Source organism: Camelus bactrianus, chromosome 21 (genome assembly GCF_048773025.1).
Source record: "Camelus bactrianus isolate YW-2024 breed Bactrian camel chromosome 21, ASM4877302v1, whole genome shotgun sequence".
NCBI classification, from domain to species: Eukaryota; Metazoa; Chordata; class Mammalia; order Artiodactyla; family Camelidae; genus Camelus; species Camelus bactrianus.
In genome coordinates, this window is record NC_133559.1 from 27,101,799 (window position 1) to 27,127,104 (window position 25,306).

The 25,306-nt window shown below is 44.8% G+C and overlaps 1 protein-coding gene across 1 annotated transcript in view; it reads left to right on the forward strand.

Annotated features, from left to right (window-relative positions):
• Window positions 1-25,306, forward strand: part of CACNA1E (calcium voltage-gated channel subunit alpha1 E) — a 345,741-nt gene that overhangs the window by 237,619 nt on the left and 82,816 nt on the right. The window contains exon 9 of the mRNA XM_074349901.1: window positions 21,421-21,536. Coding sequence (XP_074206002.1) covers window positions 21,421-21,536 — 116 coding nt within the window. The remainder of the gene's footprint in view (window positions 1-21,420; window positions 21,537-25,306) is intronic.

The following is a 25,306-nucleotide window of genomic DNA, read 5'->3' on the forward strand; positions in this document are numbered from 1 at the left end:
AAAGTTTACTCATTTTGTACCCTGAATGTTTTATTTTTATATTACGTGGACTGCCTCCTCGTATTCTTCATCCCCTGCATCCTAATTCTCTAAATTTCGCTTCCTGGTAGCATCAGATTTGACTATCTTTGGGCTTCATTTGAGTTATAGCCCTGGGGTGCTCAGGCTAGCAAGGCCCTTAGAGAAGGCTTCACAGCTGAGGAAGAGCTGCCTCCACCCCACACATCGTCTTGCCTAAGACCTGGGAGTGGTGAGTGGCCGAGTGAGGCTGGAGTCCAGGTCCCTTGATGCCTAATCAGGACTCACTGTCTACCTGTCTTTGACAGAAGGACCTTTTGATATTTGACCTTCATCCTTGTCAGCCCTTTCTCTTGGTTTGGCACTGAAGACCACAGTTTTCATCCTTTATTAGATCGACTACAGAGTCTTAGAGGCCAGTAGGCCAAGTGATGGCTTCATGCTTCCGAGTGCTGGCCTTTCAGGCCGATGTACTATGGCTGATAGCAAGACGATGAGCCTCTTTAAGTCCTTATTGCTATCTGGATATTGCAACTTGGATTGCGGCTAATCGGAATTATAAGGCCCTCCTAATCCAGTGTACGGGCCAAGGTGGGGGGGCCAGCAGGACTTTCCTGGTGAGAGTTCTCCTGTGTGGAAGTGTTTGGGAAGCAGGTTTGTGGGTGGGAGGCAAAGAGAATTCTAAGAAGACTCTACAGGGGACTTACCTCTAGTTCAGCTCAAAGAGGAGCAGAAGTCCTTGGGTTGCTGGTTTTTATTGCTATGCCTGCTGATGCTGTTGGTGTGTCTTTTGCTGTTTCCTTGGCAAGAGAAATGTAACTGGCTTGATTGGGAACATGAGACAGAGGGGGACTTGCAGCAAGCTCCCTTGATTCACAGATTTCAAGAGAGGTGGATGGTGGGGATATAGAAGGGCTCCCACTGAAAGAAGTTGCATGTCTAACCTCCTGTAGCCAGATGGGAGCGGGGACCCTGGAGTGATCGGGGCAGCAGGTGCCAGGGCAGGGAGAACAGATGGCACTCTTGCACCAACCTTCACAGTCTTCGGTTGGGATTTTCCTGTTTTCCATCTTGATCTTCAGTGTCCTTTAATGAGCCCTGGAATCTGTGCTCTGGAAGATCACTCAAGGTAATACGCTGGGAAGTCAGATTTGTTGCTTAGGGACTTGAGAGGTCTTGGGGTCTCCTCGCAGCTCCGCTGGCTTGTCAAGCCCACCCCTCAGCAGGCTGGATCTCAGCCCTTTGAGAAAGCGGTTACCTGCAGGCTTGGGAGGAAGACACGCCAGAGGGTCTGTTCACATGAACACAGGAAGCTGCTTCTGACAACCCTGACGCTCACCCCTGAACTTGGTGGGGGTAAATATTAAGGTGACTTCTGACTGCTTGATAAATTTTTGAAAGAAGGAGCATGGGGTCAACAATGATAAAAGGATGCAGCTGACAGACAACATTTCTTGAACTCGAAGAAAAATTATTTCCTGCTTGTGTTGTCAGGGCCTTTATGATAGTGCCTGACATTACCATTTCCAGAGCACCTTCGTGTATGTTTTATTTTCATTCCCGTCATAACTTCAAGAGAAATTACTATCCCCATTTTGTAAGAAAAAGAGGCTGATTGGTGACTTAGCCAGAAACATATAGTTCCTCTACTTCCTCAGTCCTTTTTTTCTTGTTATTCAAGGTAACTCAGCTCCCTCCTAACCATGGAGCAGTGTGTTTTCATGACTCATGGTTCATTGGCTCACAAAAACCCTTCTGTCTGAAATATTTCATATACACAAAAGAAAATGTATGTATGTGTAATTTTAGATAAAGTCTGTACCGTGTATGTGGTGCAATCATAGATGCATATCCCGGTATTCATAGGGTAGCTTGAGAGGGCGTGGAGCCCAGGGGCCTTTCTCCATCTGCTCCCCCCGACCTCCCCTCAAGGGTAGTGCTTCTTATTCCTTTGCTTTTCATTAGTTTTACTTCCTAGGTATGTCTCCCTCCATAATAAATCATTGTTTGGTTATATTCACTGGAACACGCTGCGTGTATTTTTATTCATCTTGGTTCACTGCTGTGTGGAATTCCACTGTGTAAACACACTGCAAGTTGTTTATCTGTTGTTTCTTGCTGGATCCTTCTAGTCTTTTGCTAACGCAAATATGTTGCCACAAAGATTCTGAAAGTGGTTTTCTGGGGTTATAGGGCATAGGCAGATTCCACCCTGAGAGATGATGCACAAAATTACTTTTTTTTTAAATTGAAGTATAGTCAGTTACAAGTGTCAATCTCTGGTGTAGAGCACAGTGTCCCAGTCATGCATATACATACGTATATTTGTTTTCATATTTTTTTCCATGAAAGGTTATTACAAGATATTAAACATAGTCCTTGTGCTATACAAAAGAAACTTTTTTAAAATCTATTTTTATGTATAGTGGCTAACATTTGTAAATCTTAAACTCCCAAATTTATCCCTTCCCACCCACTTTCCCCAGTAACCATAAGATTATTTACTAAGTCTGTGAGTCTGTTTCTGTTTTGTAGGTGAGTTCACATACACTATGAACACAATTTTTTTTAAAGTGATAGTACCAATGTACCATGTCACCAGCCATTCATTATAAGAGAGCCTGTTTTTCCCTTTCCTTGTTAACACATAAACTTTTTAACTTCTGATTTTAAGTCAGCTTGATGTGTATAAACAGCATCTCATGGTTTTAATTAGCATTTCCGTGATTACTAATGCAGTTGAGCATATTTTCAGATGTTCGTTGCCCATCTGTACTTTACCTGTTGTCCATTTTATGTCTGTATTTCTTTTGGATTGTTTGGCTTTTTCTTTTTCTAGGAGTTCTTTATATACTCTAGGTAAACATTACTTTTTTTGTTGTTAGTTTTTTTTTTATCCTTAAGTAACTCCTCACAGTTTATAGTGTGTCATCATTTTGTTCTGTGGAGTCCTAACTATGAACAGGAGTTTGAAGTTTTAAATTTTTTTTGTGCTTGTCTTCTTTTTATGGTTTATGTTTTTTAAATCTTGTCTTAAAAAATCCTTCTCTACCTCAAGGTTATAAATATGTGCTTATATTCTATTCTAAAGTTTTTGTAAAATTTTGCTTTTTACATGTAAGTCTTTAACCTACTTAGATTTCTCTGTGTGTGTGTGTGTGTGTGTGTGTGTGTGTGTGTGTGTATGATTTGGGGTAGGGACCCATTTTACCTTATTTTCCATATAGGCAGTAAATTGCCCAGCACCACTTCCAGGAAAACAACTAACTCTTTTTGGTGCTTTTCTTTTCCATATGAATTTTAACATCCTTTTCAGGTTTCAAGAAAATATCCATTAGGATTCTTATTGAAATACTTTGTATGCTCTGGCGTGATTTAGGAAGACTGGCATGTACAATAGTAAGTCTGTTTACCAGCATATAGATATCTTCATTTATTTCTGCCTTCTTTAATGCCTTTTAATATAACTTTATAACTCCAGAAAGGTCTTATACATCTTTTGTTAGATGTATTCTTAGGTACCACATGATTTGTGTTGTGATTACAAATGATATCTTTTTATTGTTAATTTTCTAATTGCGTTTTGGGATTTGGGATATTGATATTTTTATTCATCGCTGTTATTATACTCTGTTAATTCTATTAAAGTATATATAGATTCTTTGGGGTTTTCAATACATAGTCTTATCATCAGAGAATCACATAGCTTTTTAATTCTTTTTCCCACTTATTTTAATTATACCCTCTATCAGATTTGAAGTTAGCATTTTATTTCTTTTCTTTCAGTGGCTAAATTTTATCTTTTTCCAGGCATTCTAAATTAATGAAATTTCTCTAAATTCAATACCTTAACTCTTTTTAAAAACTGTTTTCCTTCTTTCTAAAGTACAATCTTGAGAGTTTCCTTTAGCAGAGATCTTTTGGTTCAAATTCCTTCAGTTTTTATTTATCTGAAAATATCTTTACTTTGACCTCATTCTTAAGCTTGTTTGTCAGGATTCATAATTCAAAGATGACAATTATTTTGTCTCGGCATTCTAAGGTTATAATCCCTGTATCCCAGCCTCCAGCACTGCTCATGGAATCTGTCATCCCTTAATAAATGATATATTTAAAAAAATCTCTTTGGCTCCTTGGAGACTTTGTCTTTGGTATTATAATGTTTTACTCCAGTGGTTCTAGTTACGGATGTCTTTTTATTTATCCTGCTTTTATATGTATGTGCTTACCATATCTATATGAGTATTTGATCAATTCTGAGAAATTCAGGTATCTTTTCAAGTATTTCCTCTCCTTCTATCTTTTTTCATGGAACTCTGACTTGACTTATTTAGATCCTTATCCTATCTAACATTTGTATTAGAATGCTGTGTCCCTTTCATCTTTCCCATGTCTTTATTTGATTGTGCTACATTAAAAAAGAAAATCTCACAGTTACACTGACATTTTTTTCAGTGCTATCTGCTTTGCTATGTAACTTACCTTTGAAACTTAAATTTCAAAGAAAGAGACAAAACACAAATTATCAACATTGGGAATGAAAAGGGGGTCATCACTATAGACCTTACAGACAGTAGATACTAGGGATATAATATGAATAATTTTATGCCAGTAAATTCAGCTACTTAGATAAAATGGCAGGTTCCTTAAAAACATTCGATTTCTTGTAATAACATGTAACAGAAAAGAATCTAAAAAATATATGTTATGTATGTGTGTGTGTGTATGTGTATATATATATATACATATATATAAAAAACTGAATTTCTTTGCTGTATACCTGAAACTAATATTGTAAATCAACTACACTTCAATAAAAAATAAAATTTAAAAAAACCATAAATTGCCAAAACTTATACAAGAAATTTAAAATTTAAATAAACCTGTATCTGTTAAGGAAACTGAATTTGTGATACAGAGCTTTCCCACAAAGAAAACTCCAGTGCATGTGGCTTCAATTCTATCAAACATAATACCAAACCTTCATGAACTCCTTTAGAATATAGAGGAGGAGGGAACACTTCCCAGCTCATTTAATGTGGACAGCATAACCCCAGGACTTAAGCCTGATAGACAGATCATTAGAAAATTATAGAATAGTATTCATCATGAACACAGATGCAAAATTCCTCAACAAAATATTACCAGTCAAATTTGGCAGAGTATAGAGGATAAGGATGGTTCATCTGCTAATTCAGGGTTGGCTTAGTATTTGAAAATCAATCAGTGGAATATACCACATTAACAGTATTAAAGGGGAAAAGCACATGTGACAACTTGATAGATGCCCAAAAAGAATATGACAAAATCCAATAATCCTTTATGATAAAAACTGACAGTAAACTATTGATAGAAGGGAACGTTCTCAGTCTGATAAACAGGTGTTTGAAAACCTACAACTGATGTCATTGTTAATGGTGAAGTAATCCCTTTTCTCCTATGATCTGGAAATGGGCAAGAACTTTGATCACTTCTGTTCAACACTGTTCTGTAGATCTGAGCTATTTTAATAAAGGCAGGAAAGAGAAATAAAGGGCACACATCAGAAAGGAAGAAGTAAAACTCATTTTTCACAGATACTATGATTGCATATTTTGAAAATCTGACAATAGAGTCTCACAAACTACTAGAGCTAATAAGTGAATTTAGCAAGGTCACAGGGTATAGGTCAAATACAAAAATTTAGTTGGGTTATATATACTTGCGATGATCAGTTTCAACTTAAATGAATTAAAAATGAATTTAGAATTTTGAAAGTAAAAACAAATCTAATATCTAGGAATAAATCTGACAAAAGATGAGACTGGGGACGATATTTACATAATAGGTATCTTTTTTTAAATCTTTTTAACTTTAGAGGTTTCTATTACTTTCCTGTAAGCTGAGGAGTGCATTAATTACTGTGTGTGCTGTAATTTATCCAGCATCTGGGTTTTTTGTGTCAAGGATATTGCAGAACAGTAGTGTATGATTCAGCCAGAAGTGGAAGTCACTTACTTGACTTTTCAGATTATCTGTAAAATACAGCAGTTTTCCGAGCAGCATTAGGTGGAAGTACAGTTCTAGAATCAGAATAAGGTAACTACCCTGTTTCACACTTAAGCAGAATTGCGTAGCCAAATCCTGTCTAGTTACCCCTTCAGACTATAGAGCGTGAACTTACTCCTTTCCCGGGCAGGACGCATGACTGCAAAGCAGTAGGTTCATCTCTGGAAGTAATGTTGGCTTGGTACATGTTTTCAGGTGTCAGCTTTCCTGTAAGTGGGGCTCTGGCTATCCACGTGTCCTTTTGTGTAGACCCACTGTGTGCATGTACCTTCTCATGACTGTGGATGTGGCCACATGTATGCATGGATCATGTTTTCAGATAAGATTGTGTTTTCAGGTAAGATTGAAGATTTGGAAATAAATAATATTTTAGCTGAAGCTTAGAATTCATTGTACTATTTGGATGCAAGATATCTGGAAAAATGATTAGCGTTTATTAGCAGAGCATGTTTAACTTGCAAAAGGATATGGCTATAATTTATGCTCTTGAGAATTGGTGCTTTTAATGAGAATCCATTTCTCTTAACTATCATTTAATAATAAAAGGGCAATGTAAATTTGCTACTCCCTGTACACGATGAGAATGTGAATTTTATGTCTCCTTATGGCTTCAACCCCTCAACTGCACAGAGCAGGGTAGGGCAGAACCCTGTAGCAGGGTTCAGGGGCTTTTGCGACTTCAGGCCCTATCCTTTGGGTTGAGTCCATCCTTGGGGATGGAAAGAAGGGAAGACAGAAAATAAAAAGATGGAAAAGAAGAAAAACAAAAAGCAGAGGAGGAGGGCACACAAAAAGAAGGAAGAGAAAGATATGGCAAAATGTACCAATATATTCATAAGGGCATCAAGTGACACCAGTCTCCTGGCTTCTCATTTGCCTCACTAGAGCTCTCTGTGATCAGAAGAATATTCATCCTGTCACGGCTTCATTTTATGAGCTCAAATAGTTTTTTTTAAAAGCATCCTTTGCCCTCTTTTTCAAAATGAGGTGATACCACGTCTTTTCTGTTTTTTGTAAAAATTAAATGATATAGTGCTTATAAAACACTTAGACTTTCTGGCACATTATAAACACAAAATAAATGGTAATTGTGATTATGATCTCAATACCACATCTTCTAGTTGCAAAAAAAAGAAAGAGAGAGAGAGAAAGAGAAAGAAAGAAGGAAGGAAGGAAGGAAAGGAGAAAGGAAGGAAGAAAGGAAGGAAAAATTTTCTCCCTGACAGTGCTTCTCCAACTATCTGTAGTGGAAAAATCACTTTTTAACATTCCCAGTCAAGTGTGTATTGATATTTTTGTGAAATGCAATTGTAACAAAAATGGATTACCATAAAATTAGATTAAAAAATACACAGAGACATAAATACAAGCCTTCAGTTTTTATTCTTATCTTGACAAAAATTTCTATCAGATTGTTATAGAAGTTACTCAGCAATTTTAATTTCTGAATTTATCTTGACCATGAACTAGTAACAGTGTGCAGATGGGCAGTGATCCATGGACCGCACTTTGAGTACTGCTGCTCTGTGAGGAGCAGATCTGCTGATGACTGTAAATACATTAGGATGGTCTTTGGTAAGGGAAGGGCTTGGAAATTCTTAGAAGTCTATGCTGGGGTGGGGCTTATGGTCCAAGCTGGCAGCCCCCCCCCCCAATACATTGGTTTATGTACATGTCCCTGATTGTTCCAAACTCTGGAAAGTCTTCTCTAAAGGAAATTCTCATCAGAAGCCCTGTGCACAAGTGGTTACTTCTGAAGGTGGCAGAATTATTCACAGATCTATGAGGTGAGCAGTTAGGATGGAGAAGTAGCCAAATCATCTACTAATATTTGATAACATAGACTTGGTCAAAAGCTATGCTTTCCTCCTCTCTGAATTTCATTTGTGTTCCTTCCTTTCTGGTGTTGATGTTTATTAACACAATCGTGGCCCAGTTACTTGATTTGAGTTAGTATCCCAAGGTGATAAAATAAGAGCCATCCACTCACAGCACTTTGGGCTTGAAGAGAACAAGCTACTTTCGGGCTTCAGATTCAACTTGTGTACATGTAAGATGCACCAGGCTAGCACCATGATCAGTGCCTTTGCTCTGTGAGCCCACCGACACGACAACTCAGTGCCATTTACTGGGAAATCGAGCCTCAGAGAGGTTAAGTGACTTTCCCATGGCCTGTGATTCAAAGCTTGGTGTACTGAGTCTTAATACAGCTCCTTTTTTTTTTTTCCACTATACTACATGTTTAGTTATCTCTTACAGCATCTTGTCTCTTTAGTTGTGTATGTATTATTGCCGAGTCCTCAGTGGAAAGCGCGTAACCCACAGTAGTCCTACGCAGTAATGTCCAGCACACGCCAGTCTGTCAGGCGGAGAACGTCTTTGCCTATATATCACCTGCTTTTGTAGCATTTGTCTCTAATAGATGTTGAAGCTTTCAGCAAGGTAATAATCAATTACATTTTAATGAAGAACTCCACTTAACTGGAAGACAAGCTGAAGAAGTTGGTGATTTAGTAAATATCCTCAATTTGAGAAAGATTTCTAAATAAAAGATGATAACCTTCAACTTAAGTGAGACCGCGGAAGGATGAGGTCTCAGCTGTAGTGCAAAGTATGTAAGTAGAATACACGAAAGAATCTCCTGCCATGACGATGCTTTGGAGTGGTTTTGAAATTTCATGTTCTACGAAAAGATGCAGATTTTGGTTTTACGTTGGCTTGGCTGAGAATTACTTCTTGTTAGTAGAAGTGCTTACCACGGTACCAGTAGACAGGATCGGCCCTGGTCATGACTCATAGCAGGAACTCAACCTCCAGAGAAAAGAAGATATCATTCTGAATGCTCTGTTAACCTTTATTCATTCATTCACCAACTATCTGTTGAGTTCCTTCTAAGTACCAGGCACTATTCCGAGCACTGAGGATTTAGTGGTGAACATGGTAGAAAAGACCCTTTCCTCATGTAGCTCACACTCTTATGGAAAGACAAAACCCCAAATAGTTGCACAAAGTAATCTTTTAGCAACAGATGTCATTGATTTGACTAAAATGGGTTGTTGTAGAGTGTGACACGTAGTGGGATTATTCATTTTGATTCTGTGATCAGGGCAGATCGAGACAGACAAGGGTCAGACTCATTCTGGATCTCGAGGACAGCTGTGGGAGGCCAGCTTATAACATGACTTATTTTGTATTTAAAAAGCCACTCCTTCTTTTCCTTCTTTGAGGGAAATTGGGGGACTGGGGCAAGGGTAGAAACAAGAAGTGAGTTAGAGAGGTTATCACAAGCTACTGAAGGCAGGAAGCATCCGGGCAAGAGACCAGAGCAGCGTGGCCTGGGTGGCAGCAGTGGGGTTGAGAGGCAGCAGGAGGACTGCTGGGAGTTGCTTACGGATGGGAGCGGGGCTGCAGGGGGAGAAGGGGAGGGCTTGAAAATGACTCCTGGCTCGGTGGTGTTCTCTGGTGAGGTGGGAGAGACTAGAGGAGGAGCAATTTGGGGAAGAAATCAGAAATTCTCTTTGGGCTCTGTTAAGTGTGAGGTGCCTGTTTGACATCCAGGTTGCTGATCAAAAGTAGAATGCATAAATCAGTAGTTGCATAAATGGATGTGCAGCTCATTGGTGCATTGGGGCTGGAGATCTAGACTTGGCAGTCTTTAGTGTAGAGATGATGTTGATCCCGGGGCCTGTATGGGATCACCTTGGAGAAGGGAGAGATGAGAAAACCTCGGCCTGGATGCTGGGATGCTCCATCGTGTCGAGGAGAAGCAAAAGAGACCAGAAAAAGCCTAGAGAAGGAGCTTCTTTCTCCTGGAGGGATAAGCTAGAGTCACATGTCCATGTGTGCAACCCCCCCTCCCCTGCACACTGATCCTGCACATCCAGGACCCAGGACTGAGGCACAGGGCATGTATGTGCCTGACGCATTCCACTGGGCCCGGTCCCGCCTCTTACTGCAAAATCCACCCCTGCTCTTGGTCTGGTGGTTGCCCCTACTGTGTGCCGTCGTCCATTACTTAGTAAATGAAAGTGAACTGTGAATCAGCCCATCTGTGCTGGGACCACGGGTGTAACACTGAACGAGGACAGTTCGACATCGTCCCTGCCCTCACAGAGTTTATAAGATTGTAGGGTCACCGACAAGTAGGCAGTGACAAGGAACAGAAATGGTTGAGGTCCAGCTGCTTCTGGAACAGACTGTGTGACCCGGGCAAGTACAGTTGCTGCTCTAAGCCTTAATTTTCCATCTGAGAAATGGCGCTCGGGTTGAGGGGCCTTCTGATGTACCCTGAGGAGGTGACTGACTGGGTGTGTGAATGAAGACACCAGTAAGAGAGGAGTTTGCAGAGAGGCCAGGTCCGCCTCGGTGTGTGGTGAGCTCACGCTGGGCGTGTCCGTCAACACCAAGTCCCAGCTTTCCCTTCAGGTGTCTCCGCCCCTCCCCACCCATCACCAGTCCCATTCTGTCATGCTGGGCCCTCTCTCTGCTTCTGCTTGTCCCTCCCAAAGCAGAAGAAAGGGTTTGTTTTAACAGGGAAGAATCTTTGGCTGCTCGACCAGGAGGCTTTTACCTCCCTGAGCGGAAGCTTTACTGTTGAAATGATCTGGGGAAGGTGGAACCGAGGCTTCTGGGAAATTCAAAGCACGTTACACAGGAACCACGTGCCCACACGGTGTTCGGTGTGCAGGGGTTGAGGCCGCAGTAAACGCACAGCCACGCCTGGGAACACAGCCGCACCCGCTCCTCGTGCGCCCGGGAACCTCTCTGGGAGGGACCGCTTGTGGCAGCTTCTCGGAGGAGTGCAGAAAGTGTCTCTGAAAAGAACACAGCCATTTGTTCTCTGTGAAGATGCCCCTTTCATACTGTAATTAGAGGGCGCGGGGGTGCAGAGGGGGGAGAAGGGAGACTATGAAATGCTCTTGCTCCCCACCCCCCAGGCTGATTCTTCCCACACCCCAGGGCTCTGAACCCACTGAAATATTGTGACTGAAGTGCACACTGTTATATGTGCAGAGAGAGAGAAGGCCCCGAGTTCCTGCCTCCATGGTGTCTGTGTGCCAGAGGGGAGTGCTGGAGACTGGTGGGCGGCTCAGCAGAGCAGGGAGACCAGAATATCCCGCCTTCCCACCCTGCATCTCCCAAGAGTCACACTGATCCTTCAGGCCTTTATTTTTCCAGTCTGCAAAATAAGAACAAGCATGTGGAGGTCCCTGAGTTCCCTTCCTAGAAGGTGGTAAGGACAGGCTGGTGAGAACTCCACACTTTCCCCAGTGTTCATGGTACCCGCTCTTCCGTGATCATCTCTGCTGACAGAAGGAAATGATAAAGCTCTTGGAGTGAAAGAGGCCAACATTCACAAATATTTGCAGGGGGTTTTGGTTTTATTTTGAATTGTATTTGCAGCAGCAGCAGCACTAATTTCTTGATTATACTTTGCTGAAAAGTCAGTTGATGTCTTTCTAGCCCCTGCTGGCAGGGGACGAGGAAGCAGGGTGTGGGGACAGTCTAGGTTCGATGTTTCATTCAGTGCAGATAATCCTTGAAGCAACTGGCTCATCTCATGTGGGTAACAGAGAATCGGTGCTATTGGGTCCAACGATCTTTAATATAAACGTGTCGGATATCCAGCTGACTGAACACACAGCTGAACACCTGAGCTTCCTCCCAGAAGCTACTCTCCCCAGTATCTTTTCCATCTCTGGCAGCTAAAAAACCTTGTGGTTGGCAGGGGAGTGGGGGAGGGGGGTCAGTCATCTTTGACTCATGTCTCTCTTGAACTGGACCACATTCAAGGTGTCAGCAAGTCCTCTTGCTCTCCCTTGCGATATATCCAGAATCCTGGTGTTTCTCAGTATCCCGACTCCGGCCACTCTGGCCAAGGCAGCCATGATCTGGGAATAACCTGGAAAGTCTCCCTGCTTCAGCCCTTGGCCCTTGTTGTCAGTCTTCTCAACAGGGAAGTCAGAGGCATTCTTTGAAAACTTAAAGCAGGTCTTGTGACTCCTCTGATATAATCCCCGCCCCATGGTTTCTAGGTCACATCAAGTAAAAGTTACGTCATTGCCCGTGGTCTGAACGGTCTAGCCCCCACCTCCACTTGGACCGTCACCTACTCTGACCTCATCTCATTTGTTTTTTCATCTATTCAGTCCACTCCCATTCGGGCCGTATTGGCTTCTTTGTATTTTTCGAAAACTCCTCCAGCATGTTCCTGCCCCTTAGCTTTGCCCCGGGTGTTGCCTCTTCTGGAATGTTCTTCCTCAGGTAACCCGTGTGGCTCACTCCCTCACACCTCTTCTGTCAGTTCTCAAGGCTTGTCAGCAAGGCCTTTCCTGGCCCCTCTGCCCCACATCCCAGACCCTCTCCCCATACTTACCATTCCTCTTCTATGCTTCGTCTTCCCCTCCGCACTTGTCAATATATGACATACTTTAGATTGCACCTAACTGTCTTGTTTATTGTCTGTCTTCTCCACTGGAATGTAAGCTCCACGTGGCCGAGGGTTTTTGCTTTGATGTTTGCTGCTGTATCCGCATACGCTAAAACAATGCCAGCCACACAGGAGGCACTCAGTATACTGTATTTTGGAAGCAGAATGAGTAGATAGATAGATAGATAGATAGACAGACAGACAGACAGACAGAGTCTTGATAGTAGGTTGTGTATATTTTGATACATTCTTGAGTGTCAGCAACACTTAAAATAGGCACTTGGAACACCCACTCTGTGCTCGATACTGTACTTTGCACTTTCCATCCATCATTTCGTTTAATCCTCACAATGCCTTGAGAGAGGCGCAGTGTTTATTCTTATTTTTCAAATGAGGAAACTGAGACTCGGAGAGGTTAAGACCGTGCCCCAGACCCCAGCCTGATGGAGCTGTGATTCAAACCGCGTTTGGTCACATTTCAGAGCTTTTAATCATCACGCTCTAACAGCCTGGATTATACCAACTTCAAGGTGAAAAAGCAAAACTGGAAACACACTCCAGCTCCTTCATTATCTCCTTTATGTTAATTGCCAGGTCTTCCCCTGCATCTACTCAAACAAATAAATAAACGAGATCTCAGTGTCAAGAACAAGAAAAAAAAAAAGACTGTGCAGATTTCGGGAACGGCCTTGGGGATCTTAGATCTTAGTGATATTCCCACCACAGGCCCTCTGACCTCTGTGCCTGGGTTTCCTTGCATAGAAAGGGTGAGACATGGGGAAGTGATTTGTCAGGTGGGTGAGACCCTGGCCTTTCTTTGCTGTGGGTGGGGTGGAGGAGTCGGGGTGGGGTGCAGAACCCTGCCTGAGGCCGTTTATTTGCCTTCACTGCTTTAGGGAAGGACTTCTGGTCCTCAGAGGAGCCCTTCCAAAGCCCCTTGTCTCTAAGGAGAAGTGACATCCTGCGACACGGGGCCTGAGTCAGTGCATCCTCACACCCTCCTGGCTGCCCATCCATTCTGCTTATTGGAGTCAACCCTGGATGGCATTTAGAGGACTGGTTGCTGTTTTGGCCTGTATTTATTGACAACCTAAGCCTCCTTAAATCCTTTTTGGAACAAATCAAGGGATAAGGTGTAAATAACGGTAATACAGCTGAACTGTGTGACCTTCAGTAAGGTGTTTACCTTCTCTGGGCTGTGTTTGCTCTTTTGAAAAATGGGAGAAAAGGCTCCCTTGGCTCCTTAGCACACTGAAAAACTGTTTTATGCCCACCCACCCCCGCCCATGCCATTTTACAGTGAAACTGAAATTAAAACACTGCCAACACACAATTGCCTATTTGACTTCCCCCAGTCCTTTGTTAGTTTCAGAGTGGCTAGAGCCAGAGTTGTTTTTGTTTTTGTTTTTGTTTTTGTTTTTGTTTTTGTTATTTTGATGTCTAACTCAAATTCCTCCTCCCTAAAGCAAACATCTTACAGAAGACTGGCAGGGTTCCGTTGGGGACAGTGAAGCACTTCGCAAATACGGGCTTTGAAGATTAGTAAGAACGTGACCGTGTGGCCGTTTATGTGCTTGGCAGAGTCTGCCTGCATATGCTTTTGCGTGCCTGTGCGAGCATGTGTGTATCGTGCGCGTGTGTGTGTGATGAAGCGTGCAAGTGTGTACAGGAGTGCGGGTAGACAGATCTTTGCGTCACACGGGCCAGCGCATCCTGGCGGGCTTTGTCTTCCTCTTGGTTGCCATGACAGCAGCGAGGGCCTCCGCATCAGTAAACAGAGCTCCCAGTGGGGACTGAACCGGGAAGATGGGTCTGGAACTAGAGGCCAAAACTGGGATCCATGTCGTCCTCCGGCAGAATGTTTCTCGTCACAGCAGACCTGCCAGAATATCTCCCCTCCTAGATAAATATGGAGACACCTGTCCAGCTGCCCGGTGACTCCGAGGCAGCACAACACAGACAGGAATTTCAGACTGGAGCACGGCTTCAGTGAACCTCACTCCTAGTCCTGGCAGTTACTCGCTTCATGATAAATTCTAGCACAGCGAGTGGCCAAAACCCCTTCTAGCACCCTTTGGACTAAAACCAGTCACTTTCATTTATCAATATACGGATTAGCCGCTTTGTGAATTATCTATGGCAGTGGCTCCTTTATGGGTCCAGAAGTTCATAAAATGTAAATCAATTTTAATATTAACCTAATTATGACTTGAAATACAGCTCTGCTTCCCCCCAACCCCAAGTCACACATGATAAATGCTTTGGGTGTTGACACCTTGTCTGAGTTTATCTATATCCTCCTTCCACCTGACCTAATTGTGAAGAATATAGAATGGGCTATGTATGAATAGTTGATTTTTTTACCAATTTTGCCTCTCATGTAAACTGCTAAAAAACAAAAGCAGTCACAAATGTAAATTCACTAACTCGGATGTAAGAAGAAAATTGTGCTTAACCATGTGGTGTAAGATCAGACTCCTTAAGTTCTTGTAACTGGAATTTAGAACCCAAACTTTGCGTACATATGAGATGACCAGAAATAGTGTCTCGTCCATGCTCACCTCTAAGTCATCTTCCTTCCACCTGTGTGAGAGCTGTTTCATGAGGAGAATTGCAGGTTATCCTCCCAGAAAAGTAAAAAGGCAGCAAAAAATTACAGATAACAGAGTTGGGCACACAGAATTGGGTAAGAAGTATCAGAATGAAATGCAGTGGATTTCCTGCCCAGTTTTATTGAGATATAATTGACATATGATATCATATTCGTTTAACATGTATACCATCATGGTTCAATATTTTTGTATATTGTGAAATGATCACAATAGGTTTAGTTAACATCCATTACCTCCCTCACATAGTTACATGTTTTTTTCTTGAGATGAGAACTTTTAAGATTTACTCTTAGCAACTTTAAAACCTACATCACAGTATTGTTAACTGTTGTCACCATACTAGGCATTACATCTCCAGAACTTATTTATCTTACAACCGTAATATTTACCTATTGACTGCCTTCACCCATTTCCCCCTACCCCTTACCTCCTACCACCAGCAACCACCAAACTGTTCTCTGTTTCTATGAGTTCAGGTTTTTTTTTTTTTTAAGCTTCCCCATATAGGTGAGATCATACAGTACTTGGCTTTCTCTGTCTGACATATTTTACTTAGCATAATGCCTTCAAGGCCCATCTATATTGTCCCAAATGGCAGGATTTCCTTCTTTATTATGGATGAATAATACTTCATTTTATACACACACACACACACACACACATACACACACACGCCATATTTTCTTTACCTGTTCATCGATTGATGGGCACTTAGGCTGTTTCCATGGCTTGGCTGTTGTGAATAATGCTGCGATGAACATGCAGGTGCAGAATCTCTCCAAGATGGTACTTTTAATTCCTTTGAATATAGACCCAGAAGTGAAATTGCTTGACCATATGGTAATTCTATTTTTATTTTTATTTTTTGGAGGAACCTTCATACTGTTGTATATAGAGGCTGCACCCATTTACATTCCTGCCAGCAGTGCACGAAGGTTCCCTGTCCTCCACATCCTCGTCAGCACTTGTTATCTCTTGTGGTTTTGATGACAGCTGTTCTAACATATGTGAAGTGATAACTCATTGTGAGTTTGATTTGTATTTCCCTGATGATTAGTGATGTTGAGCACCTTTTCATGTAGTGGTTGATCATTTACATGTCTTCTTTGGAAAAAATAATCTATTTAGTTCCTCTGCCCATGTTTTAGTTTAGCTTAGGTTTTTTGTTTTTGTTTTTGTTTTTTTTGCTATTGAGTTGCGTGAATTCTTTATACATTTTGGATATTAACCCCTTCTCAGAATGTGACTTGCAGATGTTTTCTTCCTTTCTATAGGTTGCCATTTCATTGGATTCTTCATTTTACAATCTCTTGTAAGAATCTGTCAGGACTCCAAGACTAAAACATTTATTCCTGCCTCTGGTTATGAGCAGGCAGTTTTTGTGTCCTTCTAATGTCAGTGTTGACTGAAGAGGAAACTGAGGCAGAAAGGCTCAGTGCCCACTTAGTGGTTAGGTGGGTGCCTAGCTCTGAGAACAGACTTGGTAGTATTTATGTTGCATCACATGGGGATTTAGTTTTACTTTCCTGGTTTAGAATTCTGAAGTCTAGACACATCCCAGCTTGAGTCCCATTACATCTACAGGTGTGGAGTTGCTGGATGGAGCAAATGAAAAGGAGCTGATTACCCATCTTCTTACCCTAAGCCACAGGCTGATGCCAAGTGGCCTTAGAGGACATGAACACTCTTCTGATGTAAGCCAGATTTTCTCCTTTTAAACTTCCTGTTGCTTGAGCCAAAGAAACTGGTTAGATTGAGATATTCATAGAGTCACTCTTTGGGGCACCTTTCAATAAGAAGTTTGGCAGTGGTCATCTGGATAACTACTGGATACCCAGTCACCTGGATAATGGTTACCATAAGATAATGACCATATACTTCATCTTTGCAAAAGTGTCATCGTGTGAATAACCCCAGGATGATCCTCTGTGAAGAGGAGAAAGTGCTCTGGTCCTCAGGGAGGAGAGAGACCAGTGGGAGGAACGCACTTCCCTTACCTAGGTCTGGCCATGTCTACATTCATGAGACTAGCAGGCATGTTGAATCTGAGGTTAGAATAGTCACTTGTTTTTGGCAGGTAATGGAGCTAAATCCTATTTAGCCATGTGTTCTCTGGAATGCAATGTGCATATAAATAAATGGTGACTGTGGTACAGACACAAAATCAAGCAGCACATCACTAGTCTGACTCATGCTACGAATTTTATCCTGGGTCCTTATCAACCCGACACAGAGCAGTGGAGTTTTGTGCTGCTCTCTCAGTTAAAAAGATGGTCCTTTTAGGAAAAAACCCCAGACTCTGTTTTTATGTCATTATTTTCCTCAACCTCTGGCTGGAAAATAAATGCCTTTTGTAGATTTTATTTTAAATGTTGACTGCTAGATAGCTTGGAAGACAGCTGAGGCCTTGTAGAAACAGCCCTGAATCTGGAGTCAGAAGACATGAGTTTGAATTCTGGCTCTGCCTCGTGCTAATTTGGTCATCTTGAGCAAGTAACTTTCGGAATCTCCCAGCTTTTTTTTTTTTTTTTTTTTTTTGCAAATATGAATGAGATAACATCACGTGAAAGTGATTTATAAACTAAAAATTTTACAGATGTGATTTGTGAATATTAGCTGTTCTTAATATTTTATCTGCTGTGGAATCTGCCATGATACAAGGCTGGGGATTAAACTTCCTGGGTCCTTGTTGGACTGTGATACGTACAACGCAACCTCTACTTGGCCTCACCGAGCCTGCAGACTAGTAGGTGCCATGGGCACAAACACCGGGACAGCAAGGGACGGGGTACGAAATACCATGAAAGACACTGGTGCCAGACTTTCTGCCCCTGGCTCCCAGTGGAAAAACAAAACGAAACAGAAAAGGCAGCTTGATAAACACAACGCAGCTCTTCCTCCCCCACTGATGTGCAGAAGCTGCTTGGGAAGTGTCCCCATTGGTGCACACTTTTTTCCTTACTTCTTTTAGCCAAGAGGCTTCTTAAAAAGACCAAGCCAGATTTGTTGGGCTCCGGGCCTCGGAGCCCCAGCTAGGATGCCAGGTGGGAGGGTGGGAGGAAACGGGGGCCTGCGATGGCAGAGGAGAGTAGGGAAGCCAGCTGGTGAGACTGGAGCCCGGAAACTTCCAGATACACAGGGAGGTTAGACTGGGATTTCTTGGCCTCTCCCACCGGAAGTCAAGCCATGTGGTCATTCTAGGGATCGGATAGAGGTTTCCCAATACATACTTCATAGACTTCTTCTACAGAGACTTTAGGGGACCCAAACAAAGAGAAAACGGTGGTAGCAGCATTCAGGCGTTACCTAGCAACGGCTGCGTTCCTGCTAACTCACCTGGATCCTTTTGGGTCATTGCAGAGATGGGGGCGCCCCTTCATGTAAGCCTTTGCGCAGAGCTATTAGTGTGGTCGTCAAGTCAGCCCGGTTGTTTTTAATTTGGGGGGAAGAAACCCCATTGAACAAATACTGTGTGCCAGGCCTAGTCTAGTCCTGGAGGATGAGAAGTTGAAGAAGGCACAGAATGTTTTCACCGAAAGCTCGCACAGGGGGACAGACACTCACATGTACAACTCACCACTGTAGAGGTCTGGCTGTCAGAGGCGCTGGCAAGAGAGAGAGGGAAGGTAGAATGAGGTCGGAAGACTGGAGACGAGGAAGGGGAAGAGAAAGCTAAACATTAGAGGTGACATTTCAGCCTGGCCTTGAAGAAGGATTCTAACAGACACAGGCAGATAAGAAGGGATTCTGGGCAGAGAAGCAGTGGGAGCCAAGCCCTGAGAGGCCGCGCTGCTTTTTCAGGCGTTGTGGGACGTGTGCTGGGGCTGCAGCCTGGCCGTGGTGAGGCGGCGGGTAGATGGAAATGATGGGAGGTGAGATTTGACGGCAAGTTTCGGATCCAACCGTGAAGGACGTTGAAGGCCATGTGACGTGTTTACCAGCTCCTGGAGGAGGGGGGCATAGAATAGAAGATGGAATGGAGATCTGAGGGTCATGGCTCCTCTTAGTGGCTCTGTGTCATGGGACACTTGTCCTCTCAAAAGACCGCAGAATGCCCTTTAGATTCAGTTTTTTGAGCTGGAAAATGGAAATGTTGGTCCTACTGCTCACCCTACTGCTTGGAGCTTGCCTAAAATTGTCCTTTTTCAAGGTCTTGCTCAAAATATTGCCTCTTGCTGAACCCTCCTGGATTCCCCTCGAATGTAGTGGAAAGATGAAAAGATAATGAAAGCAGCATATAAATCTGCCACCGGGCTGGGTGCGTAGGTCGGGCATGGGGAACTGGGGCCTTTAGAGCAGACAGGCCTGAGTTCCAAACCTGCCTCCGTCTCTTACTGAAGCAAGTTGTTTAACTTTGAAATTGAGGTTGAAAATACCTGTTCTAACCTTCTTCTCAGAGTGGTGGTAAAAATTAAATGCTCAAAATGTGTGAGGGTGCTTGGCAATTAGAAAATGGTCCACAGAGGTCACTCACTATGGTGGTTATTTTAGGTTTGGAAGTGGTCAGATTCAGTGCATATTTTAAAAAGGTAACTCTGATAGCTGTGGAATGGATGAAATGAAGGGAGGAGAGACAGGTGGTGGAGAGACCAGGAGGGTGCTCTGGCGGTAGTCCAGGCAGAAAGGATGAGGCCGGACCAAGGCAGCACGGGTGAAGAGGGAGGGTGGGTCCAAGTGCTCTTGCAGAGACAGAGCCAACAGAACAGTGGTGCTAGTCGGACAGGGAGGATGGAAAGAAGACAAAGAACCAACGGTAAGAACTTTGGTAGGTGGTGTCGCCATGAGCCAAGTGGGCTCCTTGTTACTTCCTAATTGCTGAAATCCAGAAGAGCAGGTGAGAAAAGGAGGTGCCTCAGGGCTTAAACTCTATTACCCTGGCTCTCACTGCTCCTGGCTGACTCTTCATCTCTCCTTCCACTGTACCTGTCCCCACACACTTAGCCCGATTGTGACCACTGTCAGGTATCTGTGCCCCAGGAGTCCATCTCTCTCTTGGAAGGAGGGGCCAGATGAGGCACAAACCGTTGTCTCCCATGATGTGGCAGACTGACACCTCTCTCTCCCCTGCACTGGAAGGGGACTGACTCGTTTCCTCCTCCCTGGACCTGGGGAGTAGCTGGCAGGACCCCCAGCGGGTGCTGGACTCTCTTGTCTTTAGCCTTTAGTGATGGGAGCACCTGGAATAAGCGAACAGCTTCTTGGGCAGCAGGAGGTGCGTGAGCCATGGCTGGGGGCTCTGCACTAGCAAGGGGTGCTCTAGCTGGGTGCGTGCGGGGGGTAAGAAGGGCAATGGTGTGCAGGTGGTGTCTAGAGGGGCCTATTAGCAAACGAATGTTTCTTGATCCCCATTTCTCATTCACTGAGTTTGATCATCATCTTTGCCAGGGAACCCTCATACCTCTTCTCTCTCTTTCTCTCATGGGGTTTTAGGTTCCTTTTCTTTTTTCTTTCATTGTCTTGTGCCACAGAGTGGCTCTGATCCCCTCTGCCCATTAGCGAACTCTGTCTGATCCCTGACCCTCATGCCGGCTTTTTCCCCTCCGTCTCCTGATCCCCTCCAGCCCGCCCCACCCTATCATCCCATTGTCTTGCTCCTGGAGCCCCTTGCCCTTCCCATGTCCTTTCCTTTCTTATTTAACCTCAAGCGGCCATCTTCAAACAGCGTTTCAGCCCTTCAGGGCATTGTTGTCATTGGTCTTGGGGGGCAGCCCGGACTGGACACCACAGGGTACAGGACCGCAGAGCAGGCACCGCGGGAGTTCAGATCCTAGCAAGCGACCTGCCTCCTCTAAGCCTTGGTTTCCCGTTTGTCAGTAGGAATTTTAATAGTGCTTGCTTCACAGGGTGACTGTGAGGATGAAGTGAGCTGATGGGTATGAACAGCTTCCTATAGGGCTGGCACTTCATCATCGGTCAACATACGTTAGTCTCTGTTGTTATTAAAAGCATAAACGGTAGCTGGGCCCCTCAGAGGGTTAAGGACTTCTGTTGTAGCTGGAGGGACCTCACGTAGCATTTTGGAACCGAGCTGGTCAGGTGACTATGAAAGTACCTTTCAAAATAGAGCAAACGGAGGGAGTTAGTGCTGAGTGGAGTGACACTAGTCCGGGAAGGCTTCCTGCACGTGGCTGAACAAAGTGAGTATCTGTGCAGCACTTCAAGGAGATCGTAGTTGCAGCCTGGGGCAAAGGCAGGGGGAGACGGGGTGAACACAGTGCTGGCTCAGCCACTCTCTCACTCCTACTTGCTTCACCCTTCCTTGTAGTCATGGCACTGCCCAAACCTGGTGCATCTTCTCTGCCCTGTCCGCAGGGAATTTGCCAAAGAGAGAGAGAGAGTGGAGAACCGGAGAGCTTTCATGAAACTGCGGCGCCAGCAACAGATTGAGCGCGAGCTGAACGGGTACCGCGCCTGGATAGACAAAGCCGGTAAGACCCGAGCGGCTGGTGATGGGCTGGGGGCACAGACATCAGGGACCACCCCCTCCTCCCTGCTTCTCACTCCCAGCGCTTCCATTCCAAGGGGCAGCCTCGACCAGAGCAGAAAGAAGCTCTCGATGACTCGTTCACTTCCCGAGTCCCCTGCTGGTCCTGTTTCCTCCCTCTGGAGTCTGCCCCTGTTCTTCTACAGAACCCCTTTCGCGAAGCAGGCATTTTAGCAAGGCAGACTGAGTGAAAGGTGCCGTGGCCCCGCGCTAGGGCCGAGCTTGGGGTGACGCCCTTTTACACGGCTGCCGTTACTACTAACACTCACAGTCCGTTCAGTCTGCAAATAGTTATTTATTACTTATTTTTAATTTTGGGGGTAGTTATTAGATTTTTATTTATTTTTTGAATGGAGGTGGTGGAGATTGAACCCAGGACCTCGTGCATGCTAAGCACGTGCTCTACCAGTGAGCTATGCCCTCCCCCCTTGCAAGTATCTGTTGAGGTCTTCCTTTGTGCTAGGTCCTGTTCTAGGTGCCTGGGACTCATGCGGAGCTCATTATCCTGTAGCTGGGGGAGGCAGCCATGAGCGAAATAATAAATCACGTGTGATAAGGTGATAAGTACAATGAAAACAGATCAAGGTGGGGCCGGGGGTTAGGGGAAGTTGCAGTTTTAAGTAGAGGGTCAGGATAGCCGTATTTGAGGAGAGACTTAAAGGACATGGGGGTGAGCTGCAGGAAGATCTGGGGGAAGGAGACCCCAGTGCCCAGGGAGAGCGGGAGCGGGCCAGGAGGGCTCCAGGAGCAGCAGGGGTGTGAGCGGGGGTGGGGGTGGGGGGCGGCAGGAGGCAGGATGAGTGCAGCTAGGGCAGGAGCAGGCAGCAGGTCAGGCCTAACCTTGGCGGTCTGACCTTGACGGGCTGTCGTCATGTTTGGCGCTTTCCTGTAAGTAAGGCAGGAGCCACTGGAGGGTCTTGAGCAGAGATAAGATGTGTTCTGCTGAAGATTTTGGAGGAGCACTTGGTGGCTGCATTAAGAACAGGCAGCAGGAAGACAGGGCAGATGCAGGGAGACTGACAGTGAGCCCACTGCACCAGTAGACGCTGGTGACAACTGGTTTTCCCTATTCCCTGAGTTGTCATCGGCCCCTTGCTCTGTGGCTCGACCTCAGGAATACTTCTTGACCAGCCCCGAGGATTGGTCCAGATCTATCAAGCTGTCATGAACCCACAGAACCACCAGATTCAAGTCTGACTGTGGCTCTGCTGCCTAGGAGGGGCATTGACCACCCATATCTGTCAGTGTAAAGGATGCATTTGATTTCCTTATTATTTTAAAGATTACATTGCATTAGTGCTGTATATCTTCATTTTCTCCCTGAGCAAAGAGTAAATTTTTTTTAATAAAAAAAATGCACATGACAGTCAGCATCTTTTCTCTATTCCTGGTAGAAGGAGCACAAAGAGGTCTCGCAGGGAAAATCTGGAATATGATTTGATACTTAGTGGCTTGAACCTTATTCTTCTCTAAGCTTAGGAATGACGCTGTGATTCTGATTCCAACCACACAACACACAAAAAGGCTCTCTGTGCTCCTGAGTCAACTTTTGATTGTCTATCAGGTGAGGGAGCGTGTGATGGAAAGTGCGTGTCAAAGCCAGATAAAAGGCAGATAGAAACAAGCCCTCATTTGGGACTGTCTGCATTTCTTTGCTGCTTCTAGAAGCAAGAGCCATGGGAGTGGGGACCGCACTTGAATTTGACCCTTGCTGCTCTGAGGCTCTTGTGTGGAGGTGAACGTGGACGTCCCCTGCCTCCTCCCAGGAAGGTGACTCAGCAGATTTGCCTCCAGGCCGGGCAGGCAGCGTGAAGTTCCCAACTGTCCTTGGCGTCCTGGGCAGCAGAGCCATCTGACAGCCCACCTCAAGGAGCGGGCTGGTGGCTGAGCCCAGAGAACCCTCCCCGCCCTTACGTCAGGGTCAGGCAGTACAGGATGCTGCCCTGGGTGGCTCTGCTTCTCAAATACACGCAGGATTCCAAGGCTCTACTTTCTTCCAGTTGGCAAAGCCAGCTCTCTTATCCTTCTAAGAAAAAAGACGCATTGCGACGTCAAATTGTGCTTCCTGGCCCTTCCCTTTACAAACGGAGCATGAGTGAATCAGAGACATATGGGTTATATTTCCCTGGAAAGATGCTCTCAAGTTCGAAAGCGAACTTGGCAAAAGGCATTGGGGGAGGGGGAGGCGGTTTCAGCACATCCAGAGCCCACGAGCGCGTCCCAGAGGTACTCAGCAGCACCGCACACCCTCCCTCCGCCTTGGGGGTCCTCCGATCTGCTCACCTTGAAGCCCAGACCCTGCACAGAGTGAAAAAGACCCTCCGGCTGCGGTCATTCTGGCAGCTGTGAGGTAGTTTAACAAGAACCTGACTGTAAAAGGATGCTCTCCAAACAGCGGGTGCTGTCAACGACTTTGAAACCCTCCGTGTCCGAGTAGAGCAGCATTCCACCAGTAACACGTAACCTGGTAGCTTAGTTTTGCCAGAAGGCTGTGCTTACAAAAGAGAGCTGAACGTTATGACTTGGTATGAAGGCCATCCCACATGGTCCCCTCCGAGCCTCAGAATGTTCCCCTCCCTGCAAAATACATTATATACTCTCAGCCTTATAGGCAGGTGGAATTATGGTGATGATTTTACCCTCTTATGTTTGTCCTTTTACTTGCTACAAGTGCTTAAGTTAAACCGCTGCTTAGTAGGGCCGGCTGCGAGCTTTTCCCCCACAGCTGGGATCTTAGGGGATGATGGCTGAGACCGCCAGCTCACTCGCCTACGGCTGAGACGGGGTGGGGAGCAAAACTCACCCACACCCCTTCCAGGAGGGGGCTCAGAATCTCACCAGACGTGGGACAGAAGGGCTATTTTGTTGGTAAGTTTGGAAGGATGTTAGTAAGATGTATTCTAACAAGTCTTAGCAAAAACTAGTCTCCTGCAGTGATGACACCTCTGTGGAGTGCAGGGCCGCTCCCGGGGAGGCCAAGGGACGGAGGGGTTGCTTCCCAAACACCAACACCCGGATACACTGTTCCCATGCCACCCCGTCCTTCCACTCTCCGACACCAGCGGGGTGTCCAATAATTCAATTCAGTTCTGAAACTAAACACCACCCAAAGTGAGGGCAGACCTCCCAGCTTAAAGGCTCAGTGCCACAAGCCTGCCTCTCCTTCACACGCCAGCCACGGTGGGGTCCCCGGGTGACCTGCACTTACAAATTCAGGGGGTTCCAGGACTGGTCATTCTCAGAATGACTTGCAGAACTCAGGAAAAACTGTCACCGGTTTATTATGACAGATACAAGTCAGATACAAATGGAAGAGATACACAGGGTAAAGCATGGGAATGGGGGTTGGAGGGGGCACAGAGCCTCTGAGGCCCCTCCATGTGCATCAGCCTCCCAGCACTGGGACGTGCTCACCAACTCAGAAGCTCCCTGGATCCCTTCATGGAGGGTTTTCATGGAGATTTCATTACACAGACGAAATCATTGGTCGTTGGTAATTGATCTATCTCAAGTCCCTCTCCCCTCCTGGGAGCTGAGAAGGGGATGAGACTTCTAATCATGTGGTAGTTTGGGGGGGATGACCAGCCCCCAGCCTTACACTATCTAGTCCTTCTCATTAGCGTACAAAAGACAATAAATTCTGAGGGTTTTAGGAGCTCTGTGCCAGGAAGGTGGACCAAAATCAATTATTGCTTTTTTTCTTTATATCACAAG